Below are 19279 nucleotides of genomic sequence, written 5' to 3'. Positions count from 1 at the left end.
TCCCATCTAAAGATACTAACATTAAATTCACAGTCAAGATATTGCTAATCTTATAATGCCAGATGAAGCAAAATCTCGTATTTCCTTCAGTTTGTGAGGAGTAAAGCAATATAAATTTGGGTCCGTGTACCATAGGTCAAATTTGATACCTGGTGTTCTGACAGGTTACAGACTTTTATGGTGGGGAGGGGTAAGGAGGGTGAGAGAGTAACTATACACTTGACTTCAATACAAGGCACTATTCTTTTTGGACAGAACCTGGAAGTTGCACAAAATCACTGATTTAACATTTCAGTAACACTGGATTCCTTGGCCATGATTAAGGCAGTGTGACCAAATCTGAGCTATGCTAAGTATCACTATGATAAAAGAATCATAGACTTTTTCCTTGACGTGAGCCCTACAGTTACAAAGATGTTGCCTTCATACCTCACAGTTACTTATTAGGTTGAAAGGTGTATGGTGAATGGTCATTAGACGTCTCGACGGCCACCTGCTGCTGACCAGTTGCTTCCTACGAGAAAGCAGAGCAGGTGACACATGAGCAATGGCATCCAAGCTCTGCTACTCACATCTGAGCTCCACATCTTAAAAAGCAAGCACTCATTAAAAGTGGTTTTCTTCATATTACGTAGGGTTTTCAAGGTTAATTATTTTCCTAAGGAGTTAACATGTCTGACAGACCCAAAGAACCTCCCACCCCAACGTTTATGAGTTGTCTTTTCATATCAAGCTACAACTTACCAAACAAATATCCCTTGAGGCCAGATATGACTTGGAATTCAGTATTTTCAGATTTTAGAATCTGAAAAACGGTAGGCACATGCTGTATATCACAGAACATATCCAGTGGGGTCTAGGGCTGCACCTCATAACCAAACACATGAACAGGTCTACACTGAAGGATATAAATATGCCCAGTAAGTGCGCTAGGATTCTTGCTTTCCATAAATTCGGGTTCAGTCTTGCCACAGGTCAGGTTTTTGCTGAAGCGGTTACAAAGAGAATGTTTACTTTCAGATTTTATTGTGTTTCAGAATTGCAGATAAGGGACTGTGGGTTCTGTAACTGTGGCTGTCAATATGTACACAAATTTAAATCAATCAGAGGAGAACAAAACAAAGCAAGAATGCCCCAAATGATCCAAACACAGGCCTAGGGGTGTTTCTGCAACTGGAACTTGTAGGATCTGCCTAGTGGGTAGGGCTGATTGGGTTGACGAATTTCCTTGGAATTTTAAGGGTACTGTGCAGAAAAATGCTATGTTTTGTTCAATCGTAATTCAAGTGTCAGTCTTCTTCCATGATCATTATCATATCGGTATCTTCTAGAATAAAAACTAAGAGTTATTTAGCTATACTAACAGCCTCTGTTAAAAAAAAGGGATGGTTTGTTCCTCATCCCTATTATGATTCTAAAACATCTGAAATATCTTACTTGCAATTGACTACTTCTTGTAGTTATTATTATTGACAATCTTTGGTACTAGGATTGTAATCTTTAGCTTTATCTTTTTTTTTTTTTTAACGTTTTAAATTTATTTTTGAGAATCAGAGAGAGGCAGTGCACAAGCAGGGGAGGGGCAGACAGAGAAGGAGACACAGAATACAAAGCAGGCTCCAGACTCTGAGCTGTCAGCACAGAGCCTGATGTGGGGCTCGAACTCACGAACTGTAAGATCATGACCCGAGCCGAAGTCAGATGCTTAACCGACTGAGCCACCCAGGCACCCCTTCAGCTTTATCTTAATTTGCCTGTAAGTATCACTTTACAGGACACAAGATAGATTCCTGAAGGGTATGAAATGTGCTACAACCTTGGGAAAATATTTCTGGGAGTTTTGGGGTGTGTGTGGCCTGGATGTTGCTACACTAATCGGTATGCATAGAATTATCTTTCACAGTTGAAAATAATCCTAGCTATACACGCCCTCTAAACTCAATTCTTTATGCAAATGTTTGACTTCTGATGGATCTTTGAGTCCTATCTAATTTACCCGTTTCTTTTTTTTTTTTAACTGTTTTGAATGTTTATTTTTGAGATAGACAGAGAGTCAGTGGGCAGAGAGAGAGGGAGACACAGAATCTGAAGCAGACTCCAGGCTGAGCTGTCAGCACAGAGCCCGACGCAGGGCTTGAACCCACGAACCACGAGATAGTGACCTGAGCCGAAGTTGGACGCTCAACCGATTGAACCCCCCATGCGCCCCTAATTTACCTGTTTCTAAAGCTACTCATTGCCAGAATGGCCACTGGAGGGTCTGTACCAACCTCAACGGGAACCGCCGTTGTCTGCACATGTGTATACTGTGGCAAATAAGCTCCTTGCATAGCTGACGTCGCAGGCATGTACTGAAAAGGAGAATACGGTCAGGATGGGAAATGAGAAGCCATGCAAAATTCTGAGTGCTTGGGAAATTTTGAGATGGGATGTCAAGTATTTGAAACTCTCAAAGAAGAAATTTAAACAAGCCACCGCAAAGTTTAATTAGTAAGTATGTCGTATGGAAGGCAAAATGAATGTTTTCTACTTCCTGAATTTGCCAAACTAAAATTCCCACCTGTCTTTGGATTTCCTAACAAAGAAATACATACATGAAGATCACTAGGGCTTCTCATTCTCAATAATTCAATATCACTAATGTGCAATTTTAGAAGATCTCATCTCAAACGACTTCATTACTTTCCAGCAGCCCCCTGAACTAGTATCTATAGAGTTATTTCCATAGGTGGAGACCTAAGGAGTAAATGATGTGTTCACTGCAGAACAGGAAATGGACCCTTGGTTTCCTGATGCTGACAATCATCCTTTTCCAAAGGCCGCAAAGCTTTCTTGTTGATCTCAATGTGTACGAACCTGGCTGAGCCTTCACAAGAAGCTGCTGCTGGTTTTGAATGTAAGCAAGGAAAACATACCTCCCTTTGTTCTTTTCTGCCACCATCGATATGGTCTGAATTAAAAGCCTTTGTCCATCTTACCGTCTAAATGCTATGTTGATACATATCAACCCCGAAAGTTCATCTGGTACCAGCTCAACCTCAGTACCCAACTAAGTCCCCTGGGCTTCGGAGAAGTAAGTCAATACTAAGACTCTAATACAGTGCCTCCAAATTTCATAAAAGAAGAAGTGAGGAACAATCTCCTGCCTTTATCACCAAGTACCACCTTCATCTTTTGCTTCATGAGACCAGGTCTGCAGTATGAATGAATGACACCAGTGATTAGGGCTATATGTGGTCAAGTGTGGTTGCCAGATTCTGGTAAAGGAGAGCTACCCAAAGGACAGACATTTAGTTCATCAATTAATCATGTGGAAGGCAATGTTGGGGGGCGGTGAGAAGGGCTCGGACATAACCTTTGATGTCACAGAGCCTGTAATTGATAGATAAGACACAGGCTGCATTAATTTACCCCCCTCCCTTTGCTGAGACATAGGATATTAATTTGCCACCTACTGTTCCGGTGCTGCCTAGTGACAGATGACTCATCTGCTGGGCCAGAGGGCTGATCATAGATGCAGGCTGTAGTGACATGGTGTGCTCCATTGAGGGAGTTAACACGGCCCCCTAGGGAGTCGGGAGACAAGAACAGTGTAAGATAAACTCAAGGAAGGAATGAAGATTCTGTCATTCCTTTTGCAAAGGAAATGCCCTAGTCTGTTGAGATGTGAAGCAAAAATAACCTCTCACACTTGCAAACGGTTTCCTTAACAATTGCCTAAAAATCTTCTAGCTAATGCTTCCTAAAACTTTCTTAAGAGCATTCATTTCACTGAAATCACTGCATTGAACATCTTCCCCTTTCCTTTTGCTCAGCTGTAAAGCAGGCCAGTCCAGCAGGAGGAGCTGTAGTAGGAAATGCAAACTATTTTTGGCTGGATAAGGCTACAAAAATGCTTCCTTAATTTTTTAAAAACTAAATGACAGCTGATGTTCTATGCAGCCACAAAACAGCACACATATCATACGGTGTCTTTGTGTGAAAATGTTCTGGACAGTCACTTGACTCAACATCAGGCTGTTAGGATCAAGATCACATTCTTCATTCACTCTGTTTCTCAGAACTTTGAGCTACAATTTGGCACCAAGGGAGGGAAGCAGATCCAGATATGATTAATACTCCAATTTCAGGTTCTTTGCTTTCATTTGAAAAAATTCTGGGCATTAAACATAAAATTAAATACGATTAAATGGGGTGGGGTGGTGAACAAAAAAAGTATTGCCCATAACCCAGCCTCTCCCTAATACACAATAAACAATTTCATATCCTAGGTTTTTGCTTTGAATGTAACATTCTATTATAAATATTTACCTAACTTAGTGCATAGCCATCATTATCATCATTTTTAAATTTTTTTTTTTATGTTTATTTATTCTTGAGACAGAGAGAGACAGAGCATGAGCAGAGGAGAGTAGAGAGAGAGAGAGGGAGACACAGAACCCGAAGCAGGCTCCAGGCTCTGAGCTGTCAGCACAGAGCCTGACACGGGGCCTGAACTCACAAGCTGTGAGATCATGCCCTGAGCCGAAGTCGGACACCCAACCGACTGAGCCACCCAGGTGCCCCATCATCATTTTTAATGATTGCATAATGATACACTGATTGTCTAAACCAAAATGCAGTTAAATCCATTTCTGCATTTTCTCTAATTTATCCTATGTGATATTCTTATGGATTACATCATTCCTCTCACTTCTGCAATCACCCAATTACCTGAGAATGCAGTTATTCTGACACATCCTACCAACATTAATGTCACATTTTTGGTATCATTGCAACTGATCTACCCCTTCAATAAATACGCTGTTATTTATTGATAATTAGAGCACAAATAAGGCAGAGACTGGTATGTGGGCACTTTAATTCTGGTTGCAGGCAGTCTAAACTGGGTAGGGAAAGGCAGATAGGAACCTTCTGCACACACTACCACTGTCTCCTCTAAGATGTTAAACTAAGATATGTGTAGGCTTTGTCTCCAAAAGTTGCCCAAAAAAGATATAGATGTGTGTCAGAAACTGTTTGTTGTTACTGCATGTCATAGAAAATTTCTTTTTAAATTTTTGGTGTGCATCACCAAAAAGTATGTGGGAACATGGAAATGATTCAGAAGCCCAGAATATGCTGAAGGAATTTCCTGCCCCCTTTTCTCATTCATCGGTAGGAGCTACTGTCCAGGACTGTGCACACAGAGACAAATATGTGTGCGTGTTTATATAGACACACACACGTGTCATTGGAGAGCTCATCTCCTGTGTTATCAGCGAAACTTGTTTTCTCTACTTCTTCAAAGTCATCTCAGCAACTTCCGATTTAGAACATGTCCTTGGATTACTGTTTCATACACATGGTCTCATATTGCATGCTATCCTTCAGGAGCTGTCCTGAGAGAAATTCCTACCTCCTCTTATGGCCAACAATGGTTTGCTTTTCCTAAACAACGGATCTGTTATTATCTTACAAGTACCATGAATTGTTCTGCTTATCAGAATTCCCATTTTGCCTTAGTGACTAAAAGCAGAGGGCCAAATTTGTAGCCTTCTTATGACAAGCATATAGGCCACTGTGTTGGGTGCTGTTAGCTTTTTTTGGTGATTCTGTTCTCCGCTTTTATTTTTCAACTGTTATTTACTTATTTTTTTAATTTTTATTTATTTATTTTGGGGGACGAGGGAGAGGGAGAGAGAGAGAGAGAGAGGGAGGGAGGGAGGGAGAGACGATCCCAATTAGGCTCCATGAAACATCTGTCAGGGCAGAGCCCAATGCGGTGCTCGATCTCCCAAACTGTGAGATCATGACCTGAGGTGAAATCAGCAGTCGGACACTTAACCCAGTGAGCTACCCAGGTGTCCCCATTTTTCAACTTTTAAAAGGCATGTTTTAATTCAACAAACTGGATTTTATGTATCTTTGAAAAACACATAAATACACTTAGTGTAACTCAATTAAAAAATGTAATATGCACATAAATATAACAAATGCTCACGCCACTAAGAAATCACATTTATCAAAGAAAGTGTTACTGTTTCCGTATTTATAATTTCTACAGAGAGGCTAAAGTAACACTGATAAAAATCTCTAGCTTAATTTGTAACGCTTTATACCTGCATTAAACAGAATGCAATTAAAAAAAAAAAGTGAACTGTTTCATCCCAACTACTGTTAAAAACAGTAATTTTAAAACTTCAAAATTTTAAAATTCAATTGGGTGGTCCTCTATAGAACTGGTATAAAGAAGAAAATGGTACCCTGCTTCAAATATGATACATTTTAAGTTCTTACCATTGCAAATTTAATTTGATGTCAAGTACCAATTTGTTTTAAGTCAAGGGCGAGTGGACGCTTTATACTGAACTTGTACATTCGCATATGCCATGCTTAACATATCCCAAATCCCATACCATCTTTGGCAAAAGGTTTTAACCCAGAGAATGGGTTTCTAAATGTTGCAAACCACAAGGCCATGAAGGTGAAAAACTTACAGGGTGCTGTAGGATATATGGTTGAGGTTGCATCCAAGAAGGACTTTGCACCTGGAAAAGGGAGGATTTTGAAAGAAACATTGATTTTCATTGGAATGCTAGCGACTTCTCTAGAGATCTTTTAATCATGTTAAAATCTACAGGAGGAAAATAAGGAAGCAATACTATCAATGATTAAAAAGATCAAGGCAGTTAGAGTTCTTGGCAAACTGGTCACTCTGAATAGGATGAAATGATTATTTAAAACCAAGTTCCACGTGCCCATTCAAGAAGTATTAACTGAGTACCAGGCATCAAAGAGAAAAAGGCAAAGAACATATGGGCCCCACCCTTAAGCAATTTATTGTCTAAGCAAGGAGATAAACAAGTAAACAACTCAAATCGTGAAAGTGTTAAGACCTAGGCACTTTTGGAATGCAGATGAATGAGAATTAATTCCAGCACATCTCATTACAAACTAATCCTTAAAGTATGTGCTTATTTAAAAAGAATAACGGAATTCAATCCCTCTTTGATACCAGGACATTAGGTTTCAGGAATCTTGTCTGGTGGTCAACAATTTCTAGTTAGTGTGGAAAATAAAAATCTGAAAGTCAGATTTAGGAAATTAAACTCCAGTAACTACATCTTGACATGTACAGTCAAAAGGGCACCTGCACAGTAGACCCTCTGGGTTGAGGAATAAGCCATGAGAGTCAGGTTCCATGGCAGGAAAGAAAGCCTGTGCAGTCTGCCACTCCAGAGAAAAAAATATCAGTCCATTTCTTGATGCCCAGAGCGTTACTGAGGCTACACAACTGTTAAAAAATTAAGTTTCAGTCTCTAATTCTTAGCAACAAAACCCTCCTGTATCTTATCCCCTACTGTTAACTTCAAAGGTTCTATAGAGAGGATATGGGGGAAAGTCATGGGGGGAAGAATGTATTGTGATTTACCTTGATAGCAGAGCCCCGATACTTGTTTTCTCTGGTTTCCTTTGCCACCTAAGGCAGACCAAAGTTAAGTGCTTCTGCCTTGTTAACATTTCAGTTATCTGGACTGCAGTCTTTCCCCACTGGGGTACTACTGGTGGTTTCCTGCAGATGCCAATTTCTCAAATCCAATTGTATAAGCATATGGTGGTTTAGTGGAGAAAGGCCCACTCCAACACGAGTGCGAGGCCTTCACTGAATAAATTGTGGGGAGGAGAGCAGCTCCCTGTAGCCCCCAATTGGGGCAAGATGCTCTCATTTTTGTATGCTTTCAGTGGTCCTAATAATCTAACAGCTTACAGCATTATGGGGTTAGGGAGCTATAACACCTAATCCAATTTTCTTTCTGAAGCAGCAAACGAGCTCCTGTCAATTTCTTTTCCTCAATTTTCCCTAACTATAAAATGGGAATAATAATCTATGTTCTTTGAATTCTTCACCATTGGTTCTCCCCTCCTTTGGGTCATGGCTCCCTCTGAAAACCTGATGAAAGAAATAGAACTCTGTCTCCCGCCCACCGCCCGCCCCCCCCAACCCCGCCAACTAACTGCATACACACAAGCAACATTTTGCAAACGATTTAAGGGAATCTCAGACTACTTGAAGCTCATCTGCTGACCCCACTGTGTCCCTGAATTTATGGGGTTAAGAACCTCAGTTTTACAGGTTACAGCACTAAGTGGCAAATGGAATGCAATTCCACATGCATCTTAGGGAAACACAGAATGCCCAGGAGAAGAAATCAGGCCTTTGAAATGGAATGCTGTTTCCACAGTTAGGTCTCCTAATTTCTTTTTTCTATTCTATGAAACAATTCTGTGGCCGTAATGCTCACTGCTTACAGTAAAGAGGGAAAAAGGTGGTAGGGACATGCATTAGTAGCTGAAATAGTTATAGCAGCACAATTCAAATCAATATGCACAATCATTTACCCGAGAATAAGCTTACTTGTCCCTAGTTTTAATGATCTATATAAATGGCAGAGGTTTCCAAGTTCGGATTTTTAAACAGAACTACCTTTCATTAGGGAATTGTTAATTAGGGAAAACACATTACAGCAGATGTCACTGAGGCTTCTAGAGTAAGGGAAAATAGAAAAATTTTATGTCCAAAATAATGAAAGAGGCATGAAATCAGCAAATACCATGCCCAGCAGATTGAAGGACCAGCCCAAGTAACATTGAAAACCCAGACAGATAAAAGAAAAAATGAGTGAGAACTCAGGAAAAGGCAGAAAGAAGACCTAAAAGCTGAGGGAAGCTACGAATGCTCCATTAAAACTTCAGTTTCAGTGCACTTAACCACTTCTCTTTATTATTCGAAGCTACTTTTATGTTTTCAGACAGAACCACCTTAATGATATTGCTTATGTTGACCAATCCATTATTTTAAAAAGTATAATGAATATACTCTCATCAGCCCGCTAATCCTGTGTATGTATTAACGATGATGATGATAATCACGGCTAACATGTAGTGACTGCTCAGGATACACCAGGTACTGTACTGAGCTCTTTACATTATTTAGTCCTCATACCAAGCCTATGAGAAAGAAACTATTATTATCCCCATTTTAAAGATGAGGAAACTGAGGCTTACAGAAATAAAATAACACAGTTATTAGATATTGTAGTTCCCTAACCCCAGAAATCAGGGCTACAACATCTAATTCAATTGTTTAAAAAACAAACAAACAAACAAGAATACACAAAAGTTTAGTCACACAGGATCTCAACAGTCAACAAAAGAGAGAACTATATTCCCACGTGTCTGTATTGAACTGTTGTTATGTTTCTGTCTGGACCAAGGCGGTAACCCTGTTAGAGGTACTCTGCTATAGGAGGAGAAATGAACACCACCGGGTTCATGGCGAATAGGAGGTAACCCTGCAATAAAACCAAATCACAGAACAAGGTACTTCATGAGATCTCGGTGCTAAGTTGGGAATTTAAGATAAAGCCTCCTCAAAATAACCTGTTTAAACAGGGAGTCACCTCCTTTTTTTTTTTTTTTTTTTTTTTTTTGCTGCGAATCTCATTGCATTGCTCATTTAATGTTACCTGATGGAGACACATCTTTACTCATTAGCATGTTCACTTGCTCTTTTCTTAGTTCCTGCTGAGGAATAAACAAAGGCAACGGTGCACACCTATTCTGTATTTTACGTAACGTCAACGTTTTTTAAGTTTCAACTTCTGGGACACGTGGTGTCCAACAGCAAAGCCCGCTGTGGAGGAAGTATGTGGGTTCGTCCCAATTCTAAAATGCTATGATTTCAAGGACTGACAGCTGATAACCATTTTCTCTTGTTTTATATTCTCTTACATAAAAGTAAGTCTCTCTGTCAAATAAAAAGCAGCTTATTCTAAATTGGCTATCCAAGCTGCATAACATTGGACTTAAATTTCATTATAAGTGTTTAAAATTTTAAGACACATAAAAACGCAGCAGTGATTCACAGCCGGCAAGTTGTCATACTCTTGATGAATCCTAAAGGTACAAACCTGGTAGGCAGATACAGGAGATGCAATATAGGGTGTGAGAGAAGTTTGAGTGATCATTCGGTTTGTAGCAATACTGTATGGTGAAGGATAAAATCTAGAACAAACACAAAAGCCTTTATTAAGTAATCCTTTAAAAAGAATAATTCCCGGAACAAATGTCTGATATCTTCCACCTTCACATTTTCCCTCAAGCCATTATGCATTGATCTTAATGACATACCCGTTTTGTATAGCAGCTGTGGTTGGGTCATACGTAAGTGTCATTCCAGCCTATGGGAAAGAAAAAAAAAAAAAAAGAATCACTCACCGCAAGGGCAAGGTTTACAAATTCCATTTCTTAGGTCATGGCAACATAAAATAGAGATAGTTTACTAGCATTTGATAAAAGTGAGAGTTTCCTTTAGGCAAACATAAACTCAATATGAGCATTCAGCTCTACACCTGCACAGTCTCGTTTGGTAGTTATTAGTTGCACGCAGTTATTGAAACATGGCGTCTCTCCAGCACAGTGGCTATATCTCAAGTGCTCAAATAGCCACATGTGGCTCGTGGTTATCACTGGACAGTGAAGACTCTAAACATTTCTCTGAGTCTGAGTCTCTGAAGACTCTAACATTTCTACTGGATGGCACCTCCTTAGACATTCTTGAACTAGTAGGTTACTCAAAAAAAATTCATTGAAAATAAATATGGAGAAATGGACATCCAATATTTTTATTGTCTTTTTTTTTTTTTTTTTAAAGAACATTACTCAAAAGAATTAGGCAAAAAACTCAACGACAAATACACTGTTTTAATAATGTTACTTGGGATAATTTCTGAATAATTATAAATGTAAACCTTGAAGAGACCATGACGTTAAAAAAATACCAAACAGTTGTTCCATTTCTTCGGAGCAATTTAAAATTTTCTTTTACTTGATATGCAGCTAACTGGGAACCATTAACTGTACCCACCATCTCTCTGTCCATCTGGAGAGTCATCACTCTCTTAGCACCATTTTCACTGGGAAGAGTTTTAATGGGACATCATCTGCATCATAAAGCCTGAATGCTGGCACCTATTTCAGAAGTACAGCGGCCAAGTCAAGATGCTGCATGTGTACCCAGTCAAGTAGGCTCTCATGATTACACACCCACACTGAAGTCTCAAGAAGGGACTTACAAGTCTCACCTCTCCTTCTCTATGCCATGGTCTTCCATTAGGGATGTATTTGTTTGGGTTCTGCCTCTTCTTCTGTCCTCCATCCGCAAACTTACACAATAAAGGTTCTGTAGGAGCTGAATGAATGGGGACAAAAAACAGAAAACAAAATTGTATGTGTGTGCGTGACAAAATGTAATTCAACTTTTTTTCTTTAAATTTTTTTTGAATGTTTATTTATTTTTGAGAGAGTGAGAGAGACAGCATGAGCAGGGGAGGGGCAGAGAGAGAGAGGGAGACACAGAATCTGAAGCAGGCTCCAGGCTCTGAGCTGTCAGCACAGAGCCCGATGTGGGGCTTGAACCCACAAACCATGAGATCATGACCTGAGCCAAAGTCGACGCTTAACCGACTGAGCCACTCAGGCACCCCCATTTTTATCCCTTCAATAGAAGCTGTGGCAGGTGCCATAAGGGAATTGATAGAACACTTTAAGCCAAAGGTTTACGCAGACCCTTATATGATTATCCGCTGGTGAAAAAGATAGTAAAGAAAATATATTAGTTATTATTTTCAAACCACAGAGTGATGAACACATTTATTCTAAGGAACCAAAGCAATCTTTTCATTCACTTTTATACTTGTTTACGTGCAGACCCACTTGTTTTCAATTCTGTTGATGAATCTCCAAATGCAAATAACATTGTATCACCTCCCCCCACCCCCAAATTAAAAATGCTCCCTTAGCAACTCATCATTCATTCTTCAGAGAGGCCTTCAATTCCCCCAGGAGAAAACAAGTTCCCCTTTATACTACAGCTCATATTATATTTTTAAAAAAATTTTAAATTTTTATTTGTATTTTTATACCTAGCATTTATAACAACTTGGAAGTGTGGTGATTTGTTTGGGGTCTGTTTCCCCCTCTGGAATGTAAGCCCCCTGGGGAGCGGTGACACTTATTTCTTCATCACTGTATCCCCAGTGCCCAAGTATCTGTCATGTTGTAGGCATGCATGGCACCTTGGTTGAACCAATGGATGAATAAAAACAGGTCTCATATATTTATTTGTGAAGTACAGCCTTGAAGACAGCTGTTGTAAGAAACGCAAAAACACCTACCCAAGCTATTTAAAGTTTTTTTTCTGTTCCTTTAATCATCCCTCTTGGGGTTGCTTTACTGTATATCCACATCATAGAATGATCCAAAGAACAACTCAAGAAATGAACGTAGAAAAGCAAAAGATTCAGAAACTATCACACAGGGATAAGTATTCATTAGCTTAAAAGAAAAAAAAAGGTGGGGGGGAGGTGACGGCATAGTAGTCTACCCATGACTTTTCATTTTCTTTGCTTTTCCACAATGAAAATAGTAGTATATTCCTGAAAGTTGTGCATATATCGATATGTTTCTGGTTAATGTAATAAAGGCAATCATACCTTCCTGTCTGGTTCTCACATTCTGTCCTTTGTCTACTACAGAACTCTGATTACTACTTTCAAGTTCTGTTTCAAAGTTAAATAACCAGGAAGAGAAAAATATTACTTATGGAAAATTTACTCCTTTCTCCTTTGCCTCTTATTATCCTAATTCATCTCTTATTTTATATCACTGTTACCCACCCACTAATGACAGGGTGGAAGCAAGAGTGCCTCTCAACACTTCTCTGCCAAAAAAACAAAACACAACAAAAAACCCAACTGTAATTCCTTCTCAGTGAGGGATCTAGGCTGTCATCTGGTATGGCTTCCTCCTCTCCCCGGTGTGAACCAGTCCAGAGGGACAGGCTGGAATGTGGGCTCACTTCTGAAAGGCAGCTGTACTACGGGAACCAGAAGTTGAGAACAACACTGTGAGGTGTTTGGGGAGAATACCAGGGAATCTTGGCCCTACCACTGTTTACCTTCTGACTCCACCCCCAGGCCTCAGGCTTTCCTGAACAGGGAACTTCCATTTAAGACAAATGGGTGTGAAGGAAGACCCGACTGGGGCCAAATCCTAGACTGCAGATGAATTACTCTGTCTTTTCAAAAAAAATGTACTGACTTTTGGAAATTTCTATACCCACCAACAATCTCAGAAGGTAAAGTAAGTGGATACAAAGGAGCAAGAGGGCTTTCTCATAGGTGATGATGTTTTTAATTCTATAACCACGCGTTTGGCAACAGGTGGAAACAAGGGCCAGGAGAACACTGCTTTCGAGTAGAAGGAAGGGATAAAGGGCAAACCTGCCTGAAAGTTAGGATTTTCCTTCTGCCACACGTGGGGATGTCTCACCTTGAAGTCTAAGGGCAAACAGACAGCTCAGAAGCACAATCTCATTCTTCACAGATCTAAAAGTCCTTCTGGCATCGAATGTTTCCTCCAATGATGTTTTAGAATTTTTACTCCCCATAATCTTGTAGGGCAAGTGAGTAGAATAAACTCTGCAGTGCTAGCCCTTTGTGGGACTTCACTTTGAGGACACCCTTTTATCTAGAGGCATTATAAAGACCAGCTAGCTCCTAGACAGAGATTTAAGAGTTTTCCAAAAAAGATTTTAACCTGGCACACTGAATAATGCAAATGGACCATTTTCCTTCATGAGCATCATTTCTTCCAGAGAAAGAAGGCAACCAAGTTGGACACATTCTAGAAATTCACTCTGGGCTTCCTAAGTAGTCAGGTGTGAACAAAAGTATTTAGGCAGCAATCCCTGGGAGCACCAAAGCTCTACATTTGCTCAAAGGCCAAGTGTCCCTATCTGTGGTAAGATGCTGTCAATACATTTTCATTCTTCTAGACTATGCTCTGCCAAAAGAAAAAAAAAAAAAAAAAGCAATCTCATGCAACAATAAAGCCTGCTAAAAACATCTAATGATGCGGTAAAAGTCGATGAGGTAAACATCAGGTAAGCAATGACACGTTTGCAAATATATCATTCAAAATGAAACGGAATAGGATGTAGTTGAATCTTTCAACAATGAATTATGTTTACTATATGATGTGGTAATGTCATTAGGATATTTTTCTCCCTCCAAAAGCAAAAAGGTAAGTAGTTTAAACAGTTTGATACTGGCAAGTATCCCATATTGTTGGAAAGCAAATTTCTTATTTTAAAGAATTACAACCAGCAGAAATGACAGATTTTTTTTTTTTTTTTTTAAACATAGTTGTTGGCTCCCTGTTTTAGGGAAATGGGAGTGTCCCAGGATTCCATGTGAGGCAAAATAAAATTCTAACAGCTTCTTTCCTCTGTTAAAAATTCTCTTTGGTCTGTTTAGCAGTTGGAACTTATTGAGTGCCTACTATGTGTAAGGTATAGTGTTAAGAACAAGGAATACAATTGTGGCTAAAATAGGGTCTTATCTCACACAGCTCTGGCAATCTAATGGGAACGAGAGTGCACAGAGTCTTATGAAAACCCATTTAGCCATTAATATTGTTTTGAGAGATGTCCGTTTTTTAATAAAAATGCCACCCAGAAGCGAGATACTTCTGATACTGAAATGGCTGTTATTTCTTTTACAGTGGCTGCTTCATGTGCCTGGGTGACATTATGAAAAGCAGGTTATCCCTCTGCGTTCTTGAGATCTTATTTATTACATGAATTGTACCGTGTGCTCCAGGAAAGCAACTATGTGAAGATTTCTTTAAGATATTTATGTTAGCATGAAGCTGAGCAAGGGTTAGAAGATTTCAGTTAGATTTCTGAATTGAAAGCAAACAAATACACCCAGATCTGTGTCATGGCTCACTTATTTTTAAGTGTGTGGGAGACTGTTGCAAAATGAGAGACCCTTATTTGATTAGCATATCCTGTGTCTTACTTCAAGCCAGAACAGAAGTCTCTAGCATTTGTGTTTTGAAGCCTAATACACAGTTTCCAGGTTGAATACTGAGAGATGCCAGGGGATGTCAGATTGTTCTACACATCAGATCCTTCCGGTGGCCTGCTTGGCTGTTCTTTTCAGAAGGGAGATATTGAGGAGGACTGACGTGCAGAAAAGGAAGTGCCATGAATACTAGCAATATGACCATGATTAACAGGTAGATTTGGGCATATCACCTCAAAAATATTCATATGTAACAGTCACCCCATATCTTTTACATGGTCAATTTTCTAAATTAGCAATATTTTATCCTATTATGCAAAACAGTAATTGGTAAGAGTCCTAACAAATGATTTGTGACCTAAGATATATTCCTGTATTAAAGTGATATAAAAATTCTATCAAATTAGCCATACTCGATTGATTTTGCCAAATATGCAGAGAATTCTTAGCCGAATTTAATTAATCACCATATTTTGGGTTTGTAAAGGGTGTGCCTCAAAGGGTGTAAGAGAAGGTCAAATTCTCTTACTATCCAAGACAGAAAAGTTACTTATTTATCAGAACCAACAGGAACATGTAATTCCAAAAGCTTGACCATTGTAGTATATAACCTTCCAGAGATGATGCCACAAACGCAAACACTTACCTGATATTTTCTGGCACCTCTTCAGAGCCATCTAAAGTGACTGCATTGTAGGATTCTCCAATGCGCCCTCCACAGGGCCTTGTGAGCTGGGATGACCTTTTATGAATGCCTGATTTTGTGGCACGAACAATCTGGTCCCATCGTAAGGGACAATGAGCTCTATGGGCGATGCCCTTGCTGATTCACTGCCCATCTCTACCAAACAGTTTGCTTACCTATCTTCTGAAGCTCAAACTCTGTAACTATTTAGGCTAAAATGTCTTCCCTTGACATCCACACTAAAAATCACTTCTGGTATGCCTGCTTTGACTAAGCACTGTGGCTCATAATTTGACCTCCTAGAAGTCTTCCTCACCTACCCAATCCAGTGGCTCAGAGAATTAGAGTTGTCTGTCATTTGTAACAGAGTGGACCTTTTCCTCACTGTGTTCTAACAGCTGGAGAAACTGCTACTTCCAAACTCCCATTTTTCTAGTTAAGCAGTATTTATCCTAATCAACATTCTGTAAAACGTGAACTGCCCTCGATAGAAGCTTTTCCATCGGTTGTGGAAAACCAGCCCACTCAGCAACTGTAATTAGCTTTCTTTCTGATAACACTGCCTACTTTCAAAATTCCTCAACTAGCAACACGCAAGGAACTATCTGGGGCTCTTCCTTTAAAAATTTCGACGTAGGGATCTAATACATATTATCCATTTTTTGTGTGCACGTCATCACTTCCTGCCTAGCTTCCTCTTTGTTTCTAACCAAACCCTGCTGTCCTGTCTAAGCACCACACAGAGCGACAGCCTCTCTCCGTAGATGCATGTCCTCCTATGCCTATTTTGTTAGGTTCTCTCCCACATTCCTGACCCTTGTAGAGTGGTTCCATCTCCCACTCAGCTTTACCTATCAGTAAAATAATGATTTAACAACATTAAAGTCAGGTTAAATAAAAAATAAAAATGTAATCCTTCCACATCACTCCAAGTTAAATATTTTACTATTCTATATTTACTGCTTTTCTCAGTCTAAACTTTTCATATTTGCAACGGTAAGTCTTTTTCTCCTACCGTTTTCATTGTGGACCTTTCCCTTATTATGGAATCTTTTTTTTTTTTTTTTTTAAGTGGCTACATAAGGTTCATTTTGAAATGGGTTTATGTACAGTTTCTTTGTTGTTGTAACTAACACTATATGAACATCTGTGTGTGTATCTTATTTCTCTCTTTAACCGCATTAGTGCCGACTGCTAAAATGGTGGTCAGGCTGTATGGTAACACTGGCTCCAGACTAGTCTCCCTGGTTTGAATTTTGGCTTTGCCATTTGTCACTTAGTGACTCCAGGCAAGTTATTCAATGTCTGAGGTTTCATACTCTGTGGAATGGGGATAGTAATTGTAGTTATTTCAGAGGATTGTTACAATTAACATACAAAATGCTCAGAACAGCTCAATGCACAGTAGCTATTGTTATCATACTATGATGACAGGAGGAAGTCAAATGTTTGAATTACGACTCTTCCTCTCGCCTTTGAATTCTTAAAACAAGTTCTCAGGAGAGGGACTTCTGGTTTATTAATGTTAGAAACATTTTTAGAGACTGGCCTGTTTTCCGTGGACTTTGATTTTTGTGAGATTTTAACAAGCTGGCCAGGGGTTGCCGCCTTGGCTTCACATACAATGAAGAAATGTTCAAGTTGGAGTTAAGGATGAAGTTACTGGCAAATGCCTTTCAGAAAACTGTTTCACAGTAACACTTACACTTCCCACCCAAGGTCCTTATGCTTTAATAAAATTTTACTCTGCTATTTATTGTTCCTCCCTGGCAGAACCTGATAGCGAAAAGGTATATAAAACTGATCTGAGGGATCTGCTGTAGGCTGGGTATGATCGATGGAGCCCCATCACCGGCCTGGCATGGCACGCCAAGCATCTGAGGCTGAAACAGTGGCACATTTCCAGTTGAGATCCCTTGTTACTTTTTAAAAGCTAGACTTCCCCTCCACAGTAGAGAATGAGTTTGCGTTTGGAGCTGTAAGACAGCCCTCTCCCCACGGGCCACCCAGGAGTATTCCAGCAGTTTCACGGCAGTGATTGTTCTTCCTAAGAGCACAGCCCTTGGAACGGCCGTCTTGACAATACACATATTCAGACTCTGCTCTATGTACACACTGGGTAAGGGAGACAGGAACACATCGCAATCCCAGGGGTGTGATCACATTGTCCTAAAGCTACTACCAGGAGCATCACACATGTCTTCAAGGGTTTCTTTTGTCCAGAGCTGTCAACATTTTCTGTTTTTACAGAGTAACAATAGCTTAAGACAAACATTCAAGGAACAAAATAGGCAATAAAAACCCGTGACAGATTTCTAGCCTTTTCGTTAGAGTCGTAATTTTTCCTCTAAACATTACCTTTCTGCCTCCTGGCATAGGACAATGCCCAAATAATATCACCTATAGACAGAGACTTATGAAATGTGGGTAAGAGCAATGCCTAAATAATATCACCTATAGACAGAGACTTATGAAATGTGGGTAAGAGCAAGCCCTGCTGGGCATATACCCAGTCTGAAAAGTCAGAATAACACAGAAACAGATGTAAAACAAGCTGAGGTCTTTGGACAGAGCTGGCCAGCAGTTATGTACTTCACTGGAGCCCTTCCATGACAGACGAAGCTTCGGGCTGTGGCAGAACGATGCCAACACAATACCGAGAATATAATGACTCACATATCCAGGGCTAGACACATTTTTCTCTTTTAAAATTCTTCGCCCTTAGCGCACAGGAACGTATTCAGACTCCGATAACATCATGGAGAGGTCCAGAAAGAAAGATGAGTAATCACACTGCATCCTGCAGCACTGAACATATATGTGGACTTTGTCCGTGTGTGTGTGTGTGTGTGTGTGTGTGTGTGTGTGTGTGTGTGTGTGTGTGTGTGTGTGTGTATGCGTAGGCAAAAACAGAAGGCACGGAGCAAGCACTCTAGGATAGTTTCAGCTAACATGCCAACGTGCATTCATTAGTCTTCTCAGAGACTGTACTCTCTTCCAGGCAGGTACAGGAAGAGCATTTTTTAGACAAAACCCTGAATCATGACCATGAGTGACAGTGTTGTTGCCTGGGGCATGTCTCCTAATCTGAACATCTGGTCTAACTAACGAAAACTCCCCATCCCTTGTTTCTAACATTCACTGTGTGGGAAACCACCACCATATGATTTCCCCGTAACAGAATTTTTATCAAGTAAGTATTAAGTTATTTCAAACCTCTGTGAAATTCACCTGGATTGTCTGACAAAGCAGTCATTGGTTCTTTAACCCCGGTTCGGAACCTTCCACGCAAATCTGATGTACTGCAAACCAGCTAGCACTCAAAACCAAGATAGAAATCAAGACAAATCCAAATAAAAGGACAATGCTTCAACATTTTCAGGGGAAAACAAGAGACTGGATGGGGAAGGATAGAGGGGATGGCCTTATCAGTAATTTTTTTCCAACACAAACTATTATGTGTATTTAAGAAAGTTTGCTGGAAGATAAAGCCTCTTTGGAAATATGGTAACATCAGGGCCACCTGGGTGGCTCAGTCAGTTAAGCAACTGACTCTAGGTTTTCAGTCAGGTCACCATCTCATGGTTCTCTGAGTTTGAGCCCCGCATCAGGCTCTGCACTGACAGTGTGGAGTCTGCTTGGGATTCTCTCTCTCTCAAAATAAATAAATAAACTTAAAAAA

General features: G+C 39.9%; 1 protein-coding gene across 8 annotated transcripts in view; it reads right to left on the bottom strand.

Moving 5' to 3' along the window:
* Positions 1–19279, bottom strand: part of RBMS1 (RNA binding motif single stranded interacting protein 1) — a 218441-nt gene that overhangs the window by 2994 nt on the left and 196168 nt on the right. For 5 of the 8 annotated variants that reach the window (XM_019457525.2, XM_019457523.2, XM_019457565.2 and 2 more), the window contains exons 7-14: positions 11118–11233; positions 10174–10223; positions 9954–10047; positions 7415–7462; positions 6480–6530; positions 3456–3566; positions 2271–2351; positions 430–514 (exon numbers count right to left, since the gene is read on the bottom strand). In XM_019457525.2, the coding sequence (XP_019313070.1) occupies positions 437–514; positions 2271–2351; positions 3456–3566; positions 6480–6530; positions 7415–7462; positions 9954–10047; positions 10174–10223; positions 11118–11233 (629 nt within the window). In that variant the 3' untranslated portion in view covers positions 430–436. The remainder of the gene's footprint in view (positions 1–429; positions 515–2270; positions 2352–3455; positions 3567–6479; positions 6531–7414; positions 7463–9953; positions 10048–10173; positions 10224–11117; positions 11234–19279) is intronic. The other 3 variants (XM_019457530.2, XM_019457545.2, XM_019457560.2) reach the window with 3 other exon arrangements.

This window comes from Panthera pardus, unplaced genomic scaffold, assembly GCF_024362965.1.
Source record: "Panthera pardus isolate Hobbes unplaced genomic scaffold, ASM2436296v1 HiC_scaffold_10, whole genome shotgun sequence".
Lineage (NCBI taxonomy): Eukaryota > Metazoa > Chordata > Mammalia > Carnivora > Felidae > Panthera > Panthera pardus.
The sequence above is the reverse complement of the archived record's forward strand: the minus strand, read 5'-3'. Positions and strand labels throughout refer to the sequence as shown.